The sequence below is a fragment of the Lepidochelys olivacea genome (assembly GCF_965140295.1).
Source record: "Lepidochelys olivacea isolate rLepOli2 genome assembly, chromosome: 6".
NCBI lineage: Eukaryota > Metazoa > Chordata > Testudines > Cheloniidae > Lepidochelys > Lepidochelys olivacea.
The window spans coordinates 10,378,349-10,404,959 of NC_140416.1; the positions used below are offsets into that span (position 1 = coordinate 10,378,349).

Below are 26,611 nucleotides of genomic sequence, written 5' to 3' on the forward strand. Positions count from 1 at the left end.
AAGAACTTTATCAATATACACTGATCAAATTTGCAAACTGTACGGGGGAAAACATTTTTTCAGGAGCTGTATCTTGGGGATCCCTTGGTCAAATGCCCCTACATTTGGAACACTAACTCTTGGAAGCACGTTATGAGGCACACCAAGTTTCAAGGAAATCCAAATAACCGTGTGGATTTTAGAAGTACTTAGAAAAGTCAAGCTTTAAACAGAAAGCTGGTCTCAATCTTAACTCACGCAGACTTAAGACTTAATGTGGCCAGCTATAATCTAGGTGTGAGCTGATCTGAGTCCTCTTTAGAAGCAGGAAATCACATCTGTCCCTAGAGCTTGCTGGTAGAGACTATCCCAAATTGGGGAGCCCTTCAGAAGCCGAGAGCTTTGTTGAGAGCCCAGTGTCACACCTCAGATTGAAATAAACACTCAGCGATCCGTGAGAACCAGAGAACTCTTTTTATTTGCCCTTGACAGCCCTGTGATGGGCTGGGCATGTATCTCCTCAGCCTAGAGGGGTCTTGAAGGGCGACAGAAGAGGCCTCTCCTGCTCTTGATTGCATCCCCTTCCTCCCCAAGGCCACCTGTGTGCTCAGTATGTGCTGAAGATGGCCTCAATATGCTCGTTGTTACTTGGTATGTAGCTGTCGACACCTGGAAGAAATGGGACAGGATGATAAAGCAGGAGTGGTGCTGCTCAGATGGAATTCACTCTCGCTCTTGCTGTTGCCTCCCTCCTATGAAACGCCCCGCTTGGACGGAACTGATGCAACTCTGAGGACAAGCACGTTCCCCTGCCAGGTGGTTGTCAACAACCGTCCCGCCCACTCCCTTCCCCTCAGACCCCGCACCTTGCTCCAGGGGCTCTGTGCCGTTGAGGAACTGCCAGTAGGTCTTGTCATTGGAGTTGGCAGCCCGGTTGTTGATGGAGACCACCATGAGGCCCCAGGATGTCTGCTCTGTTTCATAGCTGCAAGGGAAACGAAGGCAAAAGTCAGGAGGGAGCCAGGATAACAGGGTGGAGGGTACAGTTGTCGGCTGCAGGGAAGGAGAGGGATGTAGAGGGGATGGATCAGGAGAGAGACAGAGGCAAACAGGGAAACTGACGCACCAGTAGGGAGAGAATGATCAAAAAGGAGGATGAACCTGTAGCCACATGAGGCCTGCCTTGCTCACCTGAAGTCCTGTGGATTGTCCTGCTGAGCTGCTTGCAGGACGGAGAGCAGCACAGAGCCTTTGGGTACGCTCACGGAGATGGTGTGGGTGAAGTGTTGCCCCCTGAGGTGGTTGATGATGGTGTATTTCACCATGACTGAGCAGAGAGAGGATATAGGAGCATCTGGTCACCCTAGTGGTTAGAGCACTTATTGTGGTCCTGGGCCAGCCGCAGGGTGTGAAGGAGACCTATTCCAGTAGCCTTCTACCAACCAGGGAAACCCTCAACACTGGGATTATTTGGGGCCAGTGGAGCAGAGGCCAGGATCAGGGCCGGTTAGCTCAGACCTCTACCAAGGTAAAGCAACAGGTGAGAGATCTTGGGACCCCAGGGTCATTGTTGCATTGCTCCAAGGGGCTGGGGAAGTGGCTGGTGGGGGAAGGGGCTACAGAGCGATCCTTACCCTTATCTGACGAGCAGTTGAGTCTGATCACATTCAGGTAGGTTTTGCCCACGAGAGAAGGGAGGATCTGGGCAGCAGCCATGGGGTTGTTGAAGGCTCCCTGGGAGATCTCGGTGAGCACCTTGGCTAGCGTCTGTGAGCAGCTCCAGTCCCCGGTGGGATAGGACACCGAAGTGACATTGAGCGCCTGTCAAAAGAGGAGGGAGAGGCCTCTAACAGAGCAGGGCATGGTGGGCTGGGACCTCGACTCAGACATGCCACAGCCAGACCCATGGCTCAAGGTGTGTTGAGGGCTCTGCACCAGGCCAGTGCTTCCAGCAGGGAGGGGGTGGGGATTTGGTACCTGAAGAGCCAAGCCGATGCTGTATATATTGGCGGTATTGGTCTCCACGGCCCTGAGGATCTGCTGTCGGAGCTTGTACAGTGCTTTATGGATGGGCGCCAGGATTCTGCTCTGCTCAGCCTTCACCAGCCTATTGTGCACGCAGGTCAGTGCCAGAGTCGCCATGGCTCCGGTGTCTGCAAATCAGCCCCCGCCCCATCGTCACCACGACCATTGGGGGTGGAAGGAGACAGCAAGGGTGGTTAGAGCAGCACATTCTCTGGAGCATGGCTCCATGCAGCTGGCAGGAAGGGGCAGTGAGGAGGAGGACAGGGTAATGGGGGCACAGATGGGCAGGCAGGGGGCAATGATGGGGAGGTTCAGCAGCAGGTATGTTGGGGTGAGGTCAGTGAGCAGAGCAGGGTGCCTAATTGGAAGCAAGCCCCAGTGGCACTGGGGCTCAGTAGTGGGAGGGGCTGGCATTCTTGGCTGCGGCTCTTACCCACAAAGAAGTCCTTGGCCAGTGCCTCCTTGGCCAGGCTTACTGCTGCCTCATTGACATTGGCCCCCTCCAGGCACAGAGCCAGGGTGTCCAGGCTGAGCTGGTAGAATGTTGTCTTGGGTGTGCTGTGGTCACCTGAAAAGCACCAGAGCAGGAGTGACTGAACATTGGGCCACCGAGACACAATGGGCCTCCCCTCCCTTAAAGGTTGTGTCTGTATATCAGGCGGGGAAGTGCACCCCTTGTCCTGGTCCTCGTCTGTGCTGTACCCACTGTAGACACAGAAGGTGACCTTCGAGGTGCTAAGCTCTCAGGACAACACTTTCCAACAGTGCCCACTCACTTGGGTAAAGAAAAAGAGCAAAGATCCCAGTGATTCCCTCAGTTGAAATGGTGGCGCAGTGCTGACCTGGGCAACTGCTGCCTCCAGGGAGATTTGCAGAGGACACTCCTCCTGGACAGCAAGATCCCAGGCACACTTGGGCAGGACCCCAAAGGTGCAAGGAGACCTGGAGTCCAGTCCCTAAGGCTCTTCCCTGATTAGAATACTAATAGCTAGCTCTTGTATAGTGCTTTTTGTCCATAGATCTCAAAGCGCTTAACAAAGAAGGTCAGGATCATTATTATTTGCACAGATGGCAAAACTGAGGTACAGAATGGTGTGGTGACTTGCTCAAGGTCTCCCAGCAGGCCAGTGGCAGACCTGGGAGCAGAACCCAGTCCTGCTGAGTCCTGGTCCAATTCTTATGCCTTTGAAGCCCTGCTCCCCCTCTTACTCAAGTAGGTCAACTCCTCCTTGGTTTTCAACTTCAAGACTTCAACCAAGTTGATGTTGGCTGTGATGCACTTGGGATCCTCGCAGGACGAGATGAGGGCGAGGATGTAGAGGGCCACCTGGCCAGAGGTCATTTCTTCAGGACAAGGAGTGGAAGTGGAGGAGAGAGAGAGAAAGTGTAATCAACTCATCAGGGGGTCCTCGGCACAGCACAGATCATGTCTTTCCTATGTTTCCTTGGGTTAAAGCTATAACAGATTGCATGTCTGAAACACCAGGAGGAGTGAGGGTGTCAGTGCACGGGCTGGGGGCAGCCAGCACAGCATGTGTTGTTATCAAAGCTAAGTGGGCTTGTGATAGGGCTTTGTTAGGATGGGCAACATTTGAGGGACACTTGCATGCTACACAGGGGTGATGGTGACTTACTGCTCTTCCTCTGGCCTCCAGGACCTTGCTAGAGTGCTAGGAGGTGCAGTCTATCAGATGGGCTATAAAACTGAGGTCCTGAGCACTCATGTGTAATTTAGATCCCGTATTGCTCTTCATGACAGCAAGGCTTAAGCCTGCAGTCTTGTCTGAATTCCAGCTCTAACAACATCCTTCCTCCTGAAATTCCACCTTAGATTTATTATTATTTCTACTAGGATAGCATCTAAGAGGCCTGGTTGATATCTGGGCCCTGTTGTGCTAGGCACTGTACATCCCTGCAGTGCAAGAGAGTTCCTGCCCCAAAGAACCTCCAGTCGAAATCAACAAAGATTTTTGTTCTATGTCTGTACAGCACCTTGCATAATCAGATCCTGGTCCATGATTGGGACCCCTAGCTGCTATCATAATACACCTAATAAATAATAATTGTCCCCATTTTACTGATGGGGAACTGAGGCCCAGAGAGAATCCCAAGGGAATAAGTGGCAGAGTTAGGAATAGAACCCAGTTTTCTTCATGTCCCAGGCCATCTGCCCTCCCGTTTCCACTGAACACAGGATTTGTCTCTATTTCCTGTGCTAAACCATTGTGTGGTGTTGCTGTGAGGGATTATAAAATGCTGTTCCCCAGAGGTGGATGGATGAAAGGATCTCAGACTGGGATGAAAACAGTATAGAAATACATAGGGGGAGAAGCAGCTACTGCTGTAGTCAATCTTCCTATTCTAGCCTCCCTCCCTTTCTTCTGGTTTTCAGTGGTTCATAAGTTACAGAGACTTTCTCCTGTTGAGCTGAAACCCTGTTTTATTTGAGAAATTGTCCAAGATCCTGTAATTAGAGCCTTTATCCTAGTGATACAGCCACTCAAGGGGGCACAATTAAGGCTAGATATGAAATCTTACTTGTCCGTGTGTAACCTGGAAATGTAATGTCCTCTTCACCGGTTGCATGTGTGTGGTGTGGGAGAGGGCCAGGATATTAACATGGAATATTAATACAATCCCCTCCAAACTCAGCAAAATGTGCCTGGAAGGAATATTCTTTGCTATTGCCACTAGGGGTCAGCATTGACATCCTTCCTTACAATAGCTGCTGGGGAAACCTGGTCACTAGATCCTTCCGGATCAGTGATCATACAAAATCAGGATGGCAGAAGGGTCAGTCAGACTGGTTGAGCAGCAGCAGAAAGGACTGGCTAGGCAGCATGGCAGCAGCAAAGGATGCGGGGGCTGTCATGGATCACAAACTGAATATGAACCAGCAGTGCAATGCTATTGCGAAAAAGGCAACTGTCATTCTGGGTGGTTTCTGGGGTGTATTAACAGCAGTGTTGTATATAAGACGGGAATGGTAGTTTTTCTGCTCTACTCAGCACTGGTGAGGCCTCAGCTGGAGTCTTGTGTCCAGTTCTGGGTACCACACTTTAAGAAAGTTGGGGACATATAGGAGAGAGTCCAGAGGACAGCAACACAAATAAGAGGTTTAGAACACCTGACCTATGAGAAAAGGTTGAATATCTCGGCATATTTAGTCTAGAGAAGAGAAAGCTGAGGGGGAACCTGATAACAGTCTTCAAATATGTAAAAGGTTGTTATAAAGAGGACAGGGATCAATTGTTCCCCATGTCCATCGGGGGCAGGACGAGAAGGAATCGACTTAGTTTGCAGCAGGGGAGATTTAGGTTATTTATTAGGAAAAAACTTTCTAACTCCGAGGCTAGATAAGCACTGGAACAGGTTACTCAGAGAGGCTGTGGAATCCCTGTCACTGGAGGGTTTTAAGAACAAGTTGGACAAACTGGTCAGGGATGGTCTAGATTTACGTGGTCCTGCCACAGCAAAAGGGGCTAGACTAGAGGACCTCCCAAGGTTCCTTCCAGCCCTACATCTCTGTGATTCTATGACTAAAGGATATACCAGTTCGTCTTCTAAGGGCAGGATATATGGAAAAGGGACTTGGGGCATGCACAGAAGTCCTGAATCTAATGCCCTTCAAAGTCAATGGAAATCTCCTGTTGACTTCAGTGGGCTTTTGATCTGGCACACAGGGAAGAATATCTGATTTCTGGTGTCCTACCCACTGTGCCTTCCTTGATGATCCTGTCTTTTATCTGCTGCACCATGAGCTTTTCCTTCATGCCATCCTGTGTGCCGCCAGCCAGGTTCAAAGCAATCAGGATGCTGGGGTTCGGTGGGCTTTGCAGGACGACAGAGCTCTCCATTCTACGTTGGAGTTCAGTGACCATGTACTGCTGCGTAGGAGGGACAGCTGGAGATGGAGAGAAGCAGACATTCATTCAGGAGGGCATGTGCCCTGGGGAGCCACCTCGGCAGCCCCAGGGTATGAATTAAGGAACATGCCCTCCCGCCTCCTCCCCCCCATGCAGATTCACTTTCTTTGGAGACTCTTGGCTCTCACTGATGCTGGGAACCAGCACCCATTGTGCCACCTCTGCTTATTTCCTTAACTGTGCTCAGGGACCACCAGGGAGACATGGAATTAGCCGAGCCTAGCTATTGCACCCTGCTGGCCCTCTCCGTCATACTCACTGCACTGCTCCGTGGCGCTGGTCACCGTGCAGAGCACACACACAACAGCCAGGGCCCAGGGGAACATTCTGCCTTTTCTTCTGGGCAACGATTCCTGCTGGGGGCAGGACTCGGGGATCTCAGAGAGCATTGGCAACCTTCTGTGTCATCCTTTATATGCACAGTCCCAGCCCTCACCCTACCTCTCCCCCGCCCCATCTCTGATACCATTCATTGTATTCGCTTATCTCAGTTTCGACAACACAGACTCTCAAGGGTTTGGCAAGGTGACTCTGGAGAACAAATACTGGCACTGGTGGGATCAGCTACACAGCTAGTGGAAGGACATACCAAGAGTCACGTGAGCACCATTGTTATACCCTATCCTTTGGAGAGCAGCCAACCCAACAACCAGAGGTGCCTTCTGGTTGGCGAACCAACATGTGGCGTGAGTAGGACAGAACGGGGAGTGGCTAGCAGAGAACGTGTCTGAGATCAAGAGGAGTCAGCCAAGCTGTAGCCTCTTCCCTCAAATCCTACTTGTGTGTACTGATGTTTGGCCAGGGTGAATTACTCTCTGAATCTCACTGACAGCCAGAGCTCAACACCCAGCTCTTACCTAGAGCTTTTCAGCCATAGATCTCAAAGCACTTTACAAAAGCTATCAGTATCACTACCTGTATAGCAGGCAAAGGGCAATCCCCTTGCTGCCCCATAGAGAGAAGCTGAGATATGTGGGGAGACAGATCTCCTCTACTGGGGGCATCTTCGCCAATCCTTTTCTGTCTGAAGACAGATCCCCAGTTCTATACTGAGCTGGAGGCAGGGATCATAGAATCATAGAATATCAAGGTTGGAAGGGACCTCAGGAGGTCATCTAGTCCAACCCCCTGCTCAAAACAGGACCAACACCAACTAAATCATCCCAGCCAGGGCTTTGTCAAGCCTGACCTTAAAAATATCTAAGGAAGGAGATTCCACCACCTCCCTAGGTAACGCATTTCAGTGTTTCTCCACCCTCCTAGTGAACAAGTTTTTCCTAATATCCAACCTAAATCTCCCCCACTGCAACTTGAGACCATTACTCCTTGTTCCGTCATCAGCTACCAATGAGAACAGTCTAGATCCATCCTCTTTGGAACCCCCTTTCAGGTAGTTGAAAGCAGCTATCAAATCCCCCCTCATTCTTCTCTTCCGCAGACTAAACAATCCCAGTTCCCTCAGCTTCTCCTTATAAGTCATGTGTTCCAGTCCCCTAATCATTTTTGTTGCCCTCTGCTGGACTCTTTCCAATTTTTCCACATCCTTCTTGTAGTGTGGGGCCCAAAACTGGACACAGTACTCCAGATGAGGCCTCACCAATGTCGAATAGAGGGGAATGATCACATCCCTCGATCTGCTGGCAATGCACCTACGTATACATCCCACAATGCCATTGGCCTTCTTGGCAACTGTTGACTCATATCCAGCTTCTCGTCCACTGTAACCACTAGGTCCTTTTCTGCAGAACTGCTGCCGAGCCATTTGGTTCCTAGTCTGTAGCGGCGCATGGGATTCTTCCATCCTAAGTGCAGGACTCTGCACTTGTCTTTGTTGAACCTCATCAGATTTCTTTTGGCCCAATCCTCTAATTTGTCTAGGTCCCTCTGTATCCTATCACTACGGGAGATTCTCTGGACTATGTTATCTGGAGGTCAGACAAGGATGATCTAATGGTTCCTTTGCACCTTATAATCTGTTGTATTCTACTATATTCAGATTCTTCCTCCTCCCCTCCCCCCCCCCAAAATAGGCCTCCAGCAATTAAAACTCAAAATATCCCTTGATAGGTACACTAGAGAGAGCAAGATAGGTGTTTTTCTCTATGCAAAAGAATAAATGGACACATATCTGACATCAGGAATCATAACAGTCAAAAACTGGTAGGAGAACACTTCAACCTCTAAGGTCGCTATCTTAAAACAAAAAAACTTCAAATCCAGACTCCAGCGAGAAACTGCTGAATTGGAATTCATTTGCAAATTGGATACTATTAATTTAGGCTTAAATAGAGACTGGGAGTGGCTAAGTCATTATGCAAGGTAGCCTGTTTCCTCTTGTTTTTTCCTACCCCCCCCCCCCAGATTTTCTGGTTTAACTTGGATTTAAACTTGAAGAGTGGTCAGTTTGGATGAGCTATTACCAGCAGGAGAGTGAGTTTGTGTGTGTATGGGGGTGGGGGGGGATGTGAGAAAACCTGGATTTGTGCAGGAAATAGCCCAACTTGATTGTCATGCACATTGTGTAAAGAGTTGTCACTTTGGATGGGCTATCACCAGCAGGAGAGTGAATTTGTGTGGGGGGGTGGAGGGTGAGAAAACCTGGATTTGTGCTGGAAATGGCCCACCTGATGATCACTTTAGATAAGCTATTACCAGCAGGACAGTGGGGTGGGAGGAGGTATTGTTTCATATTCTCTGTGTGTATATAAAGTCTGCTGCAGTTTCCACGATATGCATCTGAGGAAGTGAGCTGTAGCTCATGAAAGCTTATGCTCTAATAAATTGGTTAGTCTCTAAGGTGCCACAAGTACTCCTTTTCTAATCACTCAGTGACAGACTTAAAGGTGGCAATTTTGCAACAGAAAAGCTTCAAAAACAGACTCCAAGGAGGAGCTGCTGAACTTGAATTAATATGCAAACTAGATACCATTAACTTAGGTTTGAACAGAGACTGGGAATGGCTCAGTCATTACACTAGTTTAATCTATTTCCCCATGTTAAGTATCCTCACACCTTTGTGTCAACTGTCCAAAATGGACCATCTTGATTATCACTTCAAAAGTTTTTTTTTCCCCTGCTGATAATAGCTCCTCTTAATTAATTAGCCTTTTACAGTTGGTATGGGTACTTCCACCTTTTCATGTTCTCTGTATGTATAAATATCTTCTTAATATATGTTCCATTCTATGCATCCGATGAAGTGAGCTGTAGTCCACAAAAGCTTATGCTCAAATAAATTTGTTAGTCTCTATCGCTTAGCCCTGGTCTACACTAGGAGTTGAGGTCAAATCTAGCAGCGTTAAATCGATTTAACTCTGCACCCGTCCACATGACGAAGCCCTTTTTTTTTGGACTTAAAGGGCTCTTAAAATCGATTTCCTTACTCCACCCCTGACAAGGGGATTACTACTGAAATCAGCCTTGCCGGGTCAAATTTGGGGTAGTGTGGATGCAATTCGCCGGTACTGGCCTCCGGGAGCTATTCCAGAGTGCTCCATTGTGACCGCTCTGGACAGCACTCTCAACTCAGATGCACTGGCCAGGTAGACAGGAAAAGGCCTGCGAACTTTTGAATCTCATTTCCTGTTTGGCCAGCGTGGCAAGAGATGACCATGATGGAGTCCCAGAATTGCAAAAGAGCTCCAGCATGGACCGAAGGGGAGGTATGGGATCTGATCGCTGTATGGGGAGAGGAATCTGTGCTATCAGAACTCCATTCCAGTTTTCAAAATGCCAAAACATTTGTCAAAATCTCCCAGGGCATGAAGGACAGAGGCCATAAAAGGGACCCGAATATAGCTCACAGCAAGCAAGTGGAGAAACCAGTTTTCCCGACAGCCAGGAACTGTTTCTCACCCTCAACCTGGAGCCAGTACCCCCCGAACCCATGCAAGGCTGCCTCCCGGACCCACCAGGTGGAGAAGAGACATCTGGTGAGTGTACCTTTTAAAATAGTATACATGGTTTAAAAGCAAGCATGTTTAATGATTAATTTGCCCTGGCATGCGTGGCCAGTACAGCTACTGGAAAAGTCTGTTAACGTGTCTGGGGATGGAACGGAAATCCTCCAGGGATATTTCCATAAAGCTTTCCTGGATGTACTCCCAAAGCCTTTGCAAAAGGTTTCTGGGGAGGGCAGCCTTATTCCATCCACCATGGTAGGACACTTTACCAATCCAGGCCAGTAGAACGTAGTTGGGAATCATTGCAGAACAAAGCATTGCAGCATATGTTTGCTGGCATTCAAACAACACCCGTTCTTTATCTCTCTGTTATCCTCAGGGGAATGATATCATTCATGGTCACCTGGTTGAAATAGGGTGCTTTTCTTAAGGGGACATTCAGAGGTGCCCGTTCCTGCTGGGCTGTTTGCCTGTGGCTGAACAGAAATGTTCCCTGCTGTTAGCCAGGTAGTGGTGGGAGGGAGGAGAGGGGGGTTAGCCATACGGTGGGGGGAGGCAAAATGCAACCTTGTAACAAAAGCACATGTGCTAGTATGTAATGTTAACAGCAAGGTTTACCATGAAAGAGTGTACCCATTGTTCTATAAAATGTGTCTTTTTAAAACCACTGTCCCTTTCTTTTTCTCCACCAGCTGCATGTGTTTCAAGGATCACAGGATCTTCTCCTTCCCAGAGGCTAGCAAAGATTAGTAGGCGAAAAAAATGCACTTGCAATGAAATGTTCTCTGACCTTATGCTGTCCTCCCACACTGACGGAGCACAGACGAATGCATGGAGGCAGACAATGTCAGAGTGCAGGAAAGCACAAAATGACCGGGAGGAGAGGTTACAGGCTGAAGAGGGTAAGTGGTGGGCTGAAGAGAGGGCTGAAGCTGATAGGTGGCGGCAGCATGATGAGAGGAGGCAGGATTCAATGCTGAGGCTGCTGGAGGGTCAAACTAATATGCTCCAGTGTATGGTTGAGCTGCAGGAAAGGCAGCTGTAGCACAGACCACCGCTACAGCCCCTGTGTAACCAACTGCCCTCCTCCCCAAGTTCCATAGGCTCCTCACCCAGATGCCCAAGAATATGGTGGGGGGGGGGCTCTCCGGACACCCAGCCACTCCACCCAGAGGATTGCCCAAGCAACAGAAGGCTGGCATTCAATAAGTTTTAAAGTGCAGTGTGGCCTTGTCCTTCCCTCCTCTACCACCCCATCTGGTACTTCCCTCCTTCACCACCCCTCCTGGGCTACCTTGGCAGTTATCCCCCTATTTGTGATGAATTAATAAAGAATGCATGAATGTGAAGCAACAATGACTTTATTGCCTCTAGTGATCAAAGGGAGGAGGGGAGGGTGGTTAGCTTACAGGGAAGTAGAGTGAACCAATGGGGAGGGGGGCGGGGGGAGGAGAGCGGGACAGGTTTCATCAAGGAGAAACAAACAGAACTTTCACACCGTAGCCTGGCCAGTCATGAAACTGGTCTTCAAAGCTTCTCTGATGCGCACCACACCCTCCTGTGCTCTTCTAACCGCCGTGGTGTCTGGCTGCGCGTAACCAGAGGCCAGGCAATTTGCCTCAAACTCCCACCCAGCCATAAATGTCTCCCCCTTACACTCACAGATATTGTGGAGTGCACAGCAAGCAGTAATAACAATGGGAATATTGGTTTCGCTGAGGACTAACCGAGTCAGTAAACGGCGCCAGCATGCTGTCAAATGTCCAAATGCACATTCTACCCCCATTCTGCACATGCTCAGCCTGTAGTTGAACAGCTCCTGACTACTGTCCAGGCTGCCTGTGTATGGCTTCATGAGCCAGGGCATTAAGGGGTAGGCCGTGTCCCCAAGGAGAACTAGGCATTTCAACATCCCCAACAGTTATTTTCTGGTCTGGGAATAAAGTCCCATCCTGCAGCTTTTGAAACAGACCAGAGTTCCTGAAGATGTGAGCGTCATGCACCTTTCCCGGCCATCCCACGTTGATGTTGGTGAAACGTCCCTTGTGATCCACCAGAGCTTGCAGCACCATGGAAAAGTTCCCCTTGCGGTTTATGTACTCGCCGGCTTGGTGCTCTGGTACCAAGATAGGGATACGGGTTCCGTCTATAGCCCCACCACAGTTACGGAATCCCATTGCAGCAAAGCCATCCGCTATGACCTGCACATTTCCCAGGGTCACTACCCTTGATATCAGCAAATCTTTGATTGCGTGGGCTACTTGCATCACAGCAGCCCCCACAGTAGATTTGCCCACTCCAAATTAATTCCCGACTGACCGGTAGCTGTCTGGCATTGCAAGCTTCCACAGGGCTATTGCCACTCACTTCTCAGCTGTGAGGGCTGCTCTCATCTTGGTATTCTGGTGCTTCAGGGCAGGGGAAAGCAAGTCACAAAGTTCCATGAAAGTGCCCTTACGCATGCAAAAATTTCGCAGCAACTGGGAATCGTCCCAGACCTGCAACACTATGTGGTCCCACCAGTCTGTGCTTGTTTCCCGGGCCCAGAATTGGCATTCCACAGCATGAACCTGCCCCATTAGCACCATGATGCCCACATTGCCAGGGCCCGTGCTTTGAGAGAAGTCTGTGTCCATGTCCTCATCACTCTCGTCACTGTGCTGACATCGTCTACTCGCCCGGTTTCACTTCGGCAGGTTCTGGTGCTGCATATACTGCTGGATAATGTGCATGGTGTTTAATATGCTCCTAATTGCCAAAGTGATCTGAGCAGGCTCCATGCTTGCCATGGTGTGGTGTCTGCATGGAAAAAAGGCGCGGAACGATTGTCTGCCGTTGCTCTGACGTAGGGAGGGGCGACTGACGACATGGCTTACAGGGTTGGCTTACAGGGAATGAAAATCAACAAAGGGGGTGGCTTTACATCAAGGAGAAACAAAAACAACTATCACACAGAATGGCCTGCTCAAGGATTGAACTCAAAACCCTGGGTTTAGCAGGCCAATGCTCACCTCACTGAGTCATCTCTTCCCCCTAGTATGCCAAGCAGGACTGAATCTCTATTAAACTTTTCAAGGTTCCCTGACAGACCTCACCGAAACGATTGTCGGCCGTTGATTTCACAGAGGGCGGGAGGGCGTGTGGAGCAAATGAATACAAAACAAATCTGGTGTATTTCTTGTTTTGATCCACTCCGTCTATCTTTTAAATCTTTGGCTGGCAGCAGATGGTGCAGTAGGTCTGCTAGCCATCCTCCTCTCCTGCCTGCTTGCCAGAAGGTGCAATACGACTGCCGGCAGGACTAAAGAGAATGACCTGGTCGAGTCACTCCTATTTCAGTCCCTGCGCCCATGTCTGCCCAGGTGCTCCTGACTGACCTTACCGAGGCAGCCAAGAGCACCTCAGACATGATGACGATGGTTATCAGGCCTATTGCACCGTCTGCTGCCACAAGGCAATGAACTGCTGCTGTGTAGCAATGCAATACCATGTCTGCCAGCACCCAGGAGATGTACGGTAACAGTGAGCTGAGCGGGCTCCATGCTTGCCGTGGTATGGCATCTGCACAGGTAACTCAGGAAAAAAGGCACGACAGATTGTCTGCTGTTGCTTTCACGGAGGGAGGGCCTGAAGACATGCACTCAGAACCACCCGCGACAATGTTTTTGCCCCATCAGGCACTGGGATCTCAACCCAGAATTACAATGGCTGGCGGAGACTGCAGGAACTGTGGGATAGGTACCCACAGTGCAACGCTCCAGAAGTCGACGCTAGCCTCGGTACTGTGGAAGCACTCCGCCGAGTTAATGCTCTTAATGCATTTAGAGCATTTTCTGTGGGGACACACACACTTGACTACATAAAACGATTTCTAAAAAAATGACTTCTATAAATTCAACCTAATTTCGTAGTGTAGACATACCCTAAGGTGCCACAAGTACTCCTGTTCTTTTTATTAGAGAGGAGATAAGCATGGGCTGTTCTGTTTGCTGTTCAGGCTGCGGCTTCACTGAGCGATGTTCAGATACTGATTTGACATTGGTTGTGCCTTAGCATGTAACAGGACAGACTCTGAGCTGATTGTCATCACTCAAATCCAGGAAACTTTTTTGGCTTGCAGGGCAAGAGCTTGAGGATTCGGGGTCTTCCCTCACAGAAGTCAATGGTGAGCAAGGTGAAGGACGCTGGTGACCCAAAGAAACACCATACCAGTGCCTCAAGTGAAGAACCCAGTGGCTTTTCACTCACATGGAAAATAGAGTCCATTTTCAATTGCAGCCACACATCATGAGAGGAAAGTGATCAGGAACAGCCAGCATGGATTCACCAAGGGAAGGTCATGCCTGACTAATCTAATCGCCTTTTACGATGAGATTACTGGTTCTGTGGATGAAGGGAAAGCAGTGGATGTATTGTTTCTTGACTTTAGCAAAGCTTTTGACACGGTCTCCCATAGTATTCTTGTCAGCAAGTTAAGGAAGTATGGGCTGGATGAATGCACTATAAGGTGGGTAGAAAGCTGGCTAGATTGTCGGGCTCAACGGGTAGTGATCAATGGCTCCATGTCTAGTTGGCAGCTGGTATCAAGTGGAGTGCCCCAAGGGTCGGTCCTGGGGCCGGTTTTATTCAATATCTTCATAAATGATCTGGAGGATGGTGTGGATTGCACTCTCAGCAAATTTGCGGATGATACTAAACTGGGAGGAGTGGTAGATACGCTGGAGGGGAGGGATAGGATACAGAAGGACCTAGACCAATTGGAAGATTGGGCCAAAAGGAATCTGATGAGGTTCAATAAGGATAAGTGCAGGGTCCTGCACTTAGGACGGAAGAACCCAATGCACAGCTACAGACTAGGGACCGAATGGCTAGGCAGCAGTTCTGCGGAAAAGGACCTAGGGGTGACAGTGGACGAGAAGCTGGATATGAGTCAGCAGTGTGCCCTTGTTGCCAAGAAGGCCAATGGCATTTTGGGATGTATAAGTAGGGGCATAGCGAGCAGATCGAGGGACGTGATCGTTCCCCTCTATTCGACATTGGTGAGGCCTCATCTGGAGTACTGTGTCCAGTTTTGGGCCCCACACTTCAAGAAGGATGTGGATAAATTGGAGAGAGTCCAGCGAAGGGCAACAAAAATGATTAGGGGACTGGAACACATGAGTTATGAGGAGAGGCTGAGGGAGCTGGGATTGTTTAGCCTGCAGAAGAGAAGAATGAGGGGGGATTTGATAGCTGCTTTCAACTACCTGAAAGGGGGTTACAAAGAGGATGGCTCTAGACTGTTCTCAATGGTAGCAGATGACAGAACGAGGAGTAATGGTCTCAAGTTGCAGTGGGGGAGGTTTAGATTGGATATTAGGAAAAACTTTTTCACTAAGAGGGTGGTGAAACACTGGAATGCGTTACCTAGGGAGGTGGTAGAATCTCCTTCCTTAGAGGTTTTTAAGGTCAGGCTTGACAAAGCCCTGGCTGGGATGATTTAACTGGGAATTGGTCCTGCTTTGAGCAGGGGGTTGGACTAGATGACCTTCTGGGGTCCCTTCCAACCCTGATATTCTATGATTCTATGATCACATGGCAGATGCACCTACCTTCTCCATAAAGGGGAACTGAGGCATAGTCCTATTTGTGCCTGGGGGAAAGGGACTTCAGACTATGGAATATCTCATGAATCATTTGGGATATTGATGCTATCCTGGTGGGCTCTCTGCAAATTACTGTGCCTCACCTGAAGCAATCGAGTGGATTGCAAACCTAGGCTTGGACATCTAACACTGCTGGTTTTAAGTCATATGGAAGAAGAAGCAGCAAAGGCTCTGGGGCCAGCTAAGTCTAAATTCTGTGCCTATCCCTTTTCCCTTCTGATTTCTGTAGCCTTTGGAGCAGCAGATGAGCAATTGTGTGGCAGCATCGGGTAAAGCCAATAAATGGTGTCTTTTGCTGAGCTGAGCTGAGTATGGGAATGAATGGTCAAATCTGCGCAGCTGTTCCTTATTTTGCTGGAGGGCTGTAACAGAGTGTCTTGCCCATGGAGTGCAGATCCTGGGACTAAGCCAACCCTAATAACATGATGAGCCCCGCCTGAGTGGGATCAGGAATTCCCTATAAAAGGCCACAGGTGGCTGATCCAAGCTAGGAGAACCACTCAGGAAATAGAGGTCTGAGAAGTTGTAGTTGGCAAGAAGGTGAAGGAAACTGCTGCAGGGAGCAAGATGAGTTCTTGCAGAGACTTTGAAAGTGCAGATCTGGGAAAGAGGGCTGGGAACACCCCAATGAAGGAGAGACAGATGTTGAACTGAGTTTGGGGCCTGGATGGCTAATTTATATGTGAAGAGTGAATAAATTGGACTGCAGGTGGAGAATGTTTCAATTTCCTTTGGACTCTCTTGAGTTTGGTTAAGGAACCCTGTAAAGGAGACAGCAGGGATGGAGTGCTGCAAGGTGACCTCTGGCTATGAGGAGGAGCTTGGCTAGCAGCCAACCCTGTTACTTGGGAGGGGAACTGTGATCCACCAACCCCCTCCAGATGTTCAGAGGTGTCCCAAGTGTACTCCAGATTCAGCAGTAAGTGCAGGGGGCAGGTCAGCTGCTAGGCTCTGCAGGCTGTCGTTGTCGTCCCCCCCCAATTCCCACTTCCACACAGCTGGAGGGAAAAGATTATGAGAGCTGATGGGAAGGAGGCAAATCATCCCCAGGAATGGTTCAGGGAGTTTCACGAGGCGATCAATGCAACAGTTCCTAACGGGCCCCTGGGAGCAGCCCAATAGAGGGGTGCAAGTGTAACCATTTCTGCAATTAAGCAGAGATCTGTAGCTTCCACCAGCCAAAGTTCAGTCCTGGCATGAGTGGCATCACTGAGTCCTAGCCATTGTCTCCGATCTGCCTGCAGGCTGCTTCCAAGGTCTCCTGCTGCACCTGGCCCCTCTCTAGCCAATATGCTTCCCAGCTGAGTTCTCTGCTTCTCTCCCAGATCCCAGGCCACTGCCAGATGCCCTTGAATGAGCTCCCAGCCTGCTGACCTGTACCTCTCTGAGTCGCTCCTGGGGGAGCCGGGAAGCTGCTGCTCAGCAAACTCCTGCCAAGGCAAAGCTCAGCTGATCTTACCCTGCCCCCAGGCTTTTTGCATTGACAACTTTGCTAGCCTCTCAGGAGTTGTCAGGTGGAGAAGCTGGAAGGGTTGGCAGCTGGGGAGGGTGCATTAGGGAACATGGGGTTGCTGGGGTTTTGGCACACAGGAGGTGGCTGAAATTGTGATCAATAAAGTCAAGATGTGGCCAAGCCCAGATGTGGCTACGTGTTCCCCTCCTCGGTTTGGGCAGGGGGAAAGAGAGGTGGCTGGGGACTGAATTCCTGATTGCGTCTACATTAGAATGTTCCTACCCTTTAGTCCCAACTGGTAGCACTCATTAGAAACAGCTAGTGCAGCCCAGCACTGCTGTGGCATCTCCCCCCTGCTCCCAGCACGGGGAGACAACATGATGGAGAAACCATCAGCAGCTGCTCCACTCAAGCACCCTGTCAGGGCTAGGCCCAGCTCAGTTGCATGAGTGCAGAGGAGAATAATGTGTCTGGTTACCAGGGGAAAGGCAGGCTGAAATAATGGCTTGCTGTAGCAGGATATTTCCGCTAATACACTCAGCAGTGAAATAGTTAACCAGGCTGCAGTTTCAGCAGCCATCAAGAGGTTTCAGAATTAACACTCTTTTTCTCTAAACGGGAATGACTGTCATGTCTCCCGGAGCTATTGCTCCAGGCTGGAAGCTGGCCTGGCTGGAGAACAGTTCTTATGCAGCCACAAGGAGGAGCTTTTTAAGGGAAAAAGCTGCAGGGAGCTAAATCCCTTCAGTGCCCCTGAACACCCTGGACCTGCTTAACCGTGCATTTCTTGGGTGCTGATCACTGCAGCGTCTGGATCCCAAGGGGCTGCTGTTGCATCACATTCCCTAAGCCAGCGAGGATTCTCCGCCCCCCCGTCCGCTCCCATCCTCCCCATGTTGTGCTTACAGTGTAGGCGATGTCCTAGTTTTACTTTTTGTCGCTCTGCATCAAAGGGCGGCTGAGTTGGGGAGGGGAAGATGCAGACAGAGGGGTGCTGGGCCAAACCTGAGTGACGCTGCAACCCCGCACAGCAGGTCGCAATGCTGCTTGGTTTGGGGGCCCTGTGAAACGGGGAACCCAGTACAGACTTCCCCTTCTCACCCACCATGCTGGGTGGACGTGGGAAATACTCTTCTTCAGCCAGGACAGGGATTTGGGGGCATCAACATGGGACAGTCCGCTAACCCTCGGGCACTCACCGTGTAACCGGCACCAAATTGGAGAGGGCAACAAATGCACACTTGGGGAGTCGGGGACTGGGACCTGGAGAGATCAAAGCACAGGGGCTTCAGGGACTATGTAGCACAGATTCACCGGGGGGGCGACACAGCCAAGTGACTGCTCCCATTGGGTTAAAGTTAGACTGGAGTTAGTTTGGGGCATGGACAGTCTTTTTGTCCTGTATATGTACAGCGCCCAGCACCATGTGGATCTGGATAAATTCATAATAACTAAATGCTGGTTCATTCCCTTTAGAGCTGGTAGGAGAAAGTCAAGTATGTTTTGTGCACACACACAAAAAATCAGAAAAAAAACAAACCCCACCCCACTTCCCCACCATTTGAATAATTGGGTTTTTATTTATGTTTCAAAACAATTTTGGTTTGTCAGGCTGGGGGTGGGTGGAACTAAAAAGGGAAGGAAAGAAGGGGTGTTTTCCTTACAAAATGAGATTAAAAATGGATTTTTTTTTGATCTACACAAACATTTTTGTTGGGGATGAAAAGCCATTTTTCATTGAAAAAAAAACTTTTCAACTAGAAAGTTTTCACTGGATCTGAGTCCCATCACTCTCCCTAGCCCTCTCCCTGTATTTTTTTCTAACTACCTGGGCAGTAATCTCCAAGTGGGTTGTGATGGCAGAAGTGGGGAGGTGGGAGGGTACATGCCTATGGGAAGAGCCATCTCCAAAGACACAGTCCACAGAGTGGAGCCTCCTCTAACCGCAGTCCATGGTCCAGGCCTCTGACACCTCTGGGTTCTGCTGTGGGGGCTCACAGTCAGTGGCGTTTACTGCTTCTGCCCCCTGTAGCCTGAGTCCACAGCTCTAGCCCCTTTCCCTGTAGGCCCAGGGCAGTTTCCAAGGGCCAGGTGAGGTGGCCCCTCTAACACCCTCACCCAGGAGGAGAACACCCCCTAGGCACTTGTTACTGACTGGATTGGGTTTGAATCTGGAACCTTCAGCACTAAAGGCTGAGGCCACCACTGCTAGGGCGAAAGGGCTATGCCCCCTGGCTGGCAGCTTTAGGAGAATCATCACCCTCCCATGTGGATCAGCCACTGCTGGGGGGCTCGGACCCAGAGTGTGTGAGGCAAGGAGCCCAGGAAGTGCAGCTGCTGGGGATCCAGGCGGAAGAAGGGTTTAGCTGGGCTGTTGACACCATTAGCCTCCCATTCTCCACCAGTAGTGCCCTCCAGCCTGCCCTGCTACACCAAAAGCCTTAATGACCTGCCACTAACGATGCTACACCTAGTGCCACAGCAAGGGAGAGTCCAGGCCTGGGGACTGACTACTCAGTGCCCCATTGGCCAGGGCCCCAGAGGTGATGGTGACTCCATGGTAAGCCCAGCACCCCATTGGCCAGTGCAGTGGATGGGCTCCAGGGTGAGCCCTTATGTATGGTGAGGGAAATGGCAGCCCTGCGGCTGTGCTGTGTTTCCAGATGGAGGGTGCCCATCAGAGGCCCCATTAGCCACATTCCCAGTTTCTCAGCCCCTCTCCTTGCCTGGAATAACCCTCGTGGTACGGCGAGCTCTTGCAGAGCATTTATTTCAGGACTGAGGGCCAGACACAGGCAGAGTTTGGGAAACAGTCACACAGACATGAATATAAGACACAGTTGTCCCCAGGGGCCCATCCTACCCCCTGCTCTGGGGGGAATGGGTGGGGGATGCTGAACCCTGAAATCTCTGGACAGTAGAAAGGCCAGGACAAGTTTCACCTTCTGGAACACCCCTTGTCCCCAGGCTGGCCAGTGCCCTGGAGCTCAGTAAGTGGAGAATCTGACCTCCAGCCTCTCGCCATTATAGACGACGTAGTCCCCAGCACCTGGAACATGAGGAGAGGAAAGGGAGGGTAAGGGATAAACGGGGTCAGTGGCCCCTCAGCCCCAGCCACCCACCTGCATGCCAGTCCCTCCCTGGGATCCTGTCTTCTCCTGGTTCTCATCCCCGCTTTCTCTTGTGCCTCTCACTGCCCTGTTCCTCCCCCTCTCCCCTCACACTGCTCCCCACCCCTGCTCTTCCCACTGTCCCACCTTGGCTCAGTGGGATGCCGTTGCTCAGGAGCTGCCAGTAGGTGCGCTGGTTGTTATCAGCTTGCAGCCCCCGCACAGAAATGATGTACGGGCCCCAGGAGCTCTGCGTGTACTTGAAGCTACAGAGAGACAGAGAGTTGTGCAGGAGGACTGGTTACCATTGCCTCACAGCCTCCCCACCCCCCGCTTCACAGGGACATGCAACTGAGGACACAGTGGGACTGAACCCCACGCCATTCAGTGGGGAAAGGGATTGAGAAGCAGCCGAGCTGGCCCCTGCCTGAGCTCCGATCTCCCCATCCCAGTAAGATGTTGTCCAGCTGAGTGATGTGGCGGAGCCAGCCTTGATCCCCCTTCCCAGCCCCTGAGGGTTTAACCTGCCCTCAGCACACTGCTAGCTGTGACAGCCATGCAGGGCGGGGTAGCAGGGGCATGTCGACCCCCCCATGATCCTAGGGACCCCTCTGTTTTTAAAATCTCTGTTGCCCTAGGAGCCCCATGCTACCATCTAGCCTGCTCTGTGCCACTGCCGCTGACAGCAGTGGTGGGTGCCACATTGCCAGGCTGAACAAGTACCTGAATTTGCTGGGGTCTTTATCCTGGGCAACCTCCATCACCTTGAAAAGGACGGAGCCCTGGGGCACGGTGACACTGATAGAGTCGTTGAACGTGTTGTTCAAACCATCGGCAACAGTGTAGGTGACTCTGATGCTAGGTGGGCGGCTAGTGGGTGGGGCGGGCCTGGTGGTGGACAGGGGGAGGTTATCTGTGTGGGGAGAAAGAGGAGAGAGGGTGAAGAACTGCCACGTATACCTTGGAGAGAGCGACTTTCTCTCTGCAGGGACTCCAGTCCCACTGGAGTCAAGGGGAGAGAAAGAGGCAGAAGCAAAGACAGAGAGGTTCTAGGCAATGGCCCTCTGGGCAGGAGATTAGCTGGGACTGAACCCAGGGCCTCTGGATCTATGATGATGATGCTCTAGTGATTGAGCTAAGGAGAAGGAATGGTAGATTGAGACTCATAAATCTCTAGGCCATCTAGTCACTAGATGGAGACAGAGCCGCACGGGCTACACATAGAACGGAGCAGGAATTTTTCAATGAACCCTTTTTTTCCCAGAAAAATGCCAATTCAGTGTCCGAACTGTTCATGAAGCAGTGTTGGGTTGGTAGAAACTCCCGCCTCAAAAAATGTGTGGTCAAAAGATTGCTGAACTGGAACGTTTTGGTTTTTCAACCTGAAACAACTTTTCACTGAGAAATTTTAGTAAATTTACAGAGAGAAAAAAAGCGAGGAAGTTTGTAGTAGAAACACTTTGACGTTATCAAAAGGAAACATTTTGATTTATACAAATCAAAACAATCAAATTTTTTGTCTGTTTACTGGATTTTCAGTTTGTGAACATTTTTGAGATTTTTTTGCCTTTTCAGCCTCATTCAGGATGGAAACAAATTTTTGAAATGTCAAAACCCATTTCCCCCCCAACCCTTGCTACATGTGCTTCTGTCAGCCTCGGGTACTTTAGTTGGCCCCATCACCATCCTTAACAACCCCCCGATGAGGCAGGACAGTGCTATGAACCACATTGTACAGATGGAAAACTGAGGCACAGAGACACAGGGTACAGCTACACAGCCAAAAAATCCAAAAAAACCCATGGCAGCAAGTCTCAGAGCATGAGTCCACTGATTTGGGCTTGAGCTCTGGGGCTAAAAATAGCAGTGCAGACATGAAGGCTCTGAGACCCAATCCCTCGCCATATTTCAGAACCCAGGCTCCAGCCCTAGCCCAAACATCTACACTGCTATTTCTAGCCTCACAGTGTGAGCCCCACGTCAGTTCACCCAAGCTCTGAACCTTGCTGCCAGGGGTTGTTTTTTTCCCCCTTGTGTAGACTTGTCCAAGGAGTCATTGGCTGAGCAGGGAGCTGAACATGGGTTTTCTAAATGCCAGGTAAGAGCCCAACCACTAGGGCACCCTTCCTCTGCACGGTTGAATTAATGGGCTCTGTCTGCCTGGGTGCTACCAGTTCTTATGTCCTGTGCTGGACTTAGCCATCTGGACTTAGCATCTGGACTTAGCCACCCTAGGGATGCTGCCTTTGGTCTACTCTCCTTACCTGGATCCATGGAGCAGTTGAGCTTACTCACGTCCAGGTAGGTCCTGTTCTCCAGGGAAGGGAGGATCTGGGAAGCAGCCATGGGGTTTTTGAACGTGCCCTGGGGAATCTTGTCCAGGACAGTGTGCAGAGTGTGGAGGCAACTCCAGTCCCCGGGTTTGAGATAGCTGGATGAGACGGATAAGGCCTGTGGAAGACAGAGAGGAAGGCAGGGTTACTCCCTGGGGCCTGGTTGCCCACGCCCAACATGACTGTTATAGAGAACAAGACTGTGAGCAAAGGCAGCTGGGAAGGGGCTACAAGAACACGTCTGGATGGCCCACCAGGGAGAGAGCAGACGGGTGAGTAGGATGTACACAGAAGGGAGGATATTTAAGGCCTTCTATCTCCATTTATAACAATATGGTGTTAACTCCGGAACCTACCAATGACACAGTAATTGCTGACATTAACTATTCCACAGGTGAATTATCCAGCTGCTCTGGGTTGTGGGGAGGGCCTTTGGGCTGTGGGTGAAGCTAGAATTCAGTCCCACCCCCTTTGATTCCCACTGGGACTCTGGTCCCTCACCTGCATGGCCAACCCTGTGCTGTAGATGTTCCCGATCACTCCATCGCTTCTCTTCTCATTCAGGATTTTTTTCACTAGCCACTGCACGTTCTGTCTGATCTTCTTATCCACCTTCAGAGGGAGGGGCTGCCCCCTGGTCTGCAGGCAGATCTGAGCCAGGACTGCCACCGCTGCAGTGTCTGTGGGGACCGGAAAAGCGGCTCAGATGGGACTGTCACGCCAGAGAGGGGTGAGGGAGAGGGTCATCCGAACACCGACCCCCATGGGGACAGTCACAGGGATCCCAGCTCATGTCACTCATGCCACCTCCCCATAGGGGAAGCCATGGCCCCCCAGGTATAGGAGGCTGGGTGCCTTTACCTACCCACAGAGAACTGGCCGCTGAGGTAATACTTCTTGTGATCCGGGCTGAGGAGGGCACTGGCTCTGGCTGGTGAGACGCGGCCATTCAGCTGGCATAGGGCCAGCACATCCAAGCTGAGCTGGTAGAAGTTGGTCAAGGGGTTGCCATGGCTCACTGTGGGGGAGAGACCTGTTGTTAGCCACAGACATACTCACAGACTGGGGCCAGGACAGAGGGGGCAAAACAGGGGGAGGGTGTGGGATGGGGGGAAAGGGCCTGAGAGAGGGAGACACAGAGAGATAGGGGCAGAGAGAAGGGAAAGGGGTTGAGGGGATGGGAGAGCTTGACGGTGTGGGGGCAGAGGGGTTGAGCCAGGCAGGATCTTCCCCCTGGCCCTGCAAGCCTCAGGCTCCTCACCTATGTTCTGCAATTCCACCTGGAACTTCTGCTCCAGGAGACGTACCAGGTTGATGGTGGAGCCGTTTGCAGAGACCCGCCGGGGTTTGGAGCAGGAGGCCTGTTGAGCCAGGATATGGAGGGCCACCTGGCCCGAGGAGAAGGACGCAACTGAAAAACAGTATGCCGGGGGTGGGGGTCAGTGGGGCTGGCCATGCAAACTTGCCCTATGCTCCCTGCCCCAGCCTCTATTTCTGCCTCTGTTTCCATGCCCCAGGCTCATCCTCTGCCTCTCTGCCCCAGCCCCAGCCTCCCTGCACCTCATTCCCCTTGGGTGTGTCTCTTTCTCCCCCCACCCCATCAGTCTGTCTGTCTGTTCCTATCTGTCTCCCTTTATTTTCCTGCCTTTCTCTTCTCCCTTTGGTTTCATGCTGTTCGGAAGGGAGCAGCAGTTTCAGCACCAGCCTTGTTGTACCCAATGGGGTGCTATGGGATGCAAAGGGGGTGGGGAGATGGCTGTGTTTTGGGGGGTGCTGTGGGACACAGTGGGCATGGGGACATTGCTGTGGTTTTGGGGGGTGCTATGGGATGCAAAGGGGGCAGGGAAATGGTTGTTTTGCGGAGTGCTATAGGATGCCAAGGGGATGGGCAGATGGCTGGTTTTGGGGGGTGCTGTGTGGCACAGTGGGCATGGGGAAATGGCTGTGTTTTGGGGGTTGCTATGGGGTCACCTCTATCTCACAGAGAGGTGCATATTTGGGGAATAGCTTTGTTGTGGAGTCACCATTATCCTTTTAGGGGTCTGACTTTATATGTGAGGTTGTTGGGGACCCCACTTCCCAATGCAGGGTGGCTGGGTTGGGAAGGGTGGTTCTATTCGGGGGCAGTGTCAGGTCCCACACGCCCGGTGGGTGTCTATGTGTGGGGAGGGGGACGGAGCGCTTACCAGCTCGCTGTACTGCATCCTGGCTCAGTTTGTTCAGCATGTCCTGCTCGATGCGCCTGTTGTGGTCCTGGGCCAGCCGCAGGGCAAGCAGGATGCTGGGGTTCGGGGGGGCACTAGTATTCACTGAATAGATCATCTTCTTCTGCAGATCCCTCACCAGGGGGCTCTCATCCTTGTTCACAGCTGGTGGAGGAGCCAGGATCACACATGGGTAGTCACAGCTGGGGGTCTTCACCCCCACCCCCAGCCCTCAGAACCAGCTGAGGGGGGGATGCGGGGCCCCAGGCATCAGCCAGGAGGAAGTTAACACACCCCAGCCCTAGCCCCCCATTACACCCCATTTCTAAACCCACCTTCACCAGCCCCCCCAAAAGCCTCCCTGCCCACCCCCCAGTCTCTCCCTGGCATTGTAGCTGTGCAGAGATGCTCTGCACAGGCAGTTTGCACATGGTGAAGCAAGGACCCAGTCCCTGCAGTCCCCCAGGTAGGTGGGGTGTGACTTCGGCACCTGAGCCAGCCAGCTTCTCCAGTGCCCAGTGCTGGCACAGTCCAATGCTGCAGGTCACCTGTGTCCTGGCCCAGAGACAACTGCATCCTTGATCCCTGCCTGCCCTTCTCTATCCCTCACTGGCCATGTGTGAAATTTTCCAGGCCAGGTGTAAGAGGCAGGAACGATGGGAGGAGAGCAGCTGTCCCTGGATGGCAGGGACAATGAGGCTATTATTGCTCAGCCTCCAATGGGGCATCAGGAAGGGAAACTCCTCCTGAGTCCCCAGGCAAACTGGACAAACCAGCTTCCAGGTCTGGGTGATGTCTACACTGGTGTCGGCAGCAGAGACGACAGGAGTAGCTCGTACCACAGTGAAAAGCAGGCTGTGCCCAGGCTGCGGAGTGTAGCTACATGAGGAAGGGAAGGATCTGGTGGGGAAGGCAGTGGGGAAAGGCTCCCTTCCCCCTGCCACCCCAACAGACACAACACAGAGGGGAGGGGTACATGGCACAGGGCCATTTGACTCACCACAGCCCTGGCACAGCCCCCCTGGGGCGAGGTATAGGAGCAGGAGCCCAGCTAGCATGGTCACCGAAGTCCTCATCATCCCTCTGTTTCCAGGTCCCTGGCTGTGCTGGGACCTGGACTAGGACCTGGTATTTATCAGCTGGAAGGAGGCGGGGACACCAGGGTGCCCTGCCCTCCTCCCCTGGCTTGCCTCACCCTGCTGCTTCCCCGTAGCAGACTGGAAACATTGAGCAATGCCCAGCAGTATGGGCAGGTCTGTGCCCCAGAGACCGGCACAGACAGAGATGGCCAGGGCTGTCAGACAACTACTCCCTCCCCATGGCCTCTGGGCTGCACCAGAGACCTAGATGGAATTTTCCCAGTCACAGTTCACACCCACTCCCTCCACCATCCTGTTGAACTTGGTGTCACAGGGCCCTGGGTCACATCTCACTAGAGGGGCCATAGGACTGTGAGACCACAGCTGGCTAACACCTCTGCCCAGACACATGGACACCATGGGTCACCTCAGTGAAGTAGTACTCCGCGATACCAGAGAGGGAATTTGGGCTTCTTGGTTTTATCCCTACCTGGTTTCCTAGGTCATTGTGTGTAGATGACCCTGGCCATAGGCTGGGATTGAGGGGCATCAGGAGAGCTGGGGTAGGGAGCCCTGGGCCAGGATAGCAGAGGGTTACAGGTTGGGATTGAGGAGCCTCGGCAGAGCTGTGGGGGAGGCCAGGGCTAGGGTAACAGGGGACTGTGGGTTGGAATTGAGGCTCAACACCAGAGCTGTGTGTGACAGGGGTCCCAGGGATGGGATAGCCAGGGTCTAGGGTCAGGTTTGGCGGACATCGGCAGAGCTGGGTGGGGGCTCAGGATGGCACTGAGGTGGGTGGTTCTGGGGTCCAGGAGTCAACTGATTTCAGCTGAAGCCAGGGCTGCCCAGCACCTCTGAACAGTAGGCCCCAGGAGTCTCAAATTAGGCACCCAAAACTAGTGGGTGCTTGAAAAATTAGCCTTTGACTGTTCTGTGCGTCAGTTTCCCATCAATA

The 26,611-nt window shown here is 51.5% G+C and overlaps 1 protein-coding gene across 1 annotated transcript; it reads right to left on the bottom strand.

The window, feature by feature from the left end:
• Nucleotides 1-586: 586 nt before the first annotated feature.
• Nucleotides 587-25,664, bottom strand: LOC311522733 (uncharacterized protein; the record flags this gene model as incomplete). The annotated part of the gene is made up of 18 exons (XM_084632217.1): nt 25,578-25,664; nt 24,560-24,742; nt 23,635-23,784; nt 23,239-23,391; nt 22,875-23,053; nt 22,305-22,491; nt 20,764-20,953; nt 20,188-20,306; nt 19,939-19,979; nt 18,130-18,193; nt 5,717-5,908; nt 3,214-3,348; nt 2,438-2,572; nt 1,957-2,132; nt 1,614-1,800; nt 1,171-1,306; nt 846-964; nt 587-648 (listed from the first exon to the last, which is right to left on the bottom strand). The coding sequence occupies exons 1-18, from the start codon at nt 25,654-25,656 to the stop codon at nt 587-589; spliced, it is 2,487 nt and encodes an 828-aa protein (XP_084488343.1). The 5' UTR covers nt 25,657-25,664.
• Between the last annotated feature and the right edge of the window lie 947 nt (nt 25,665-26,611).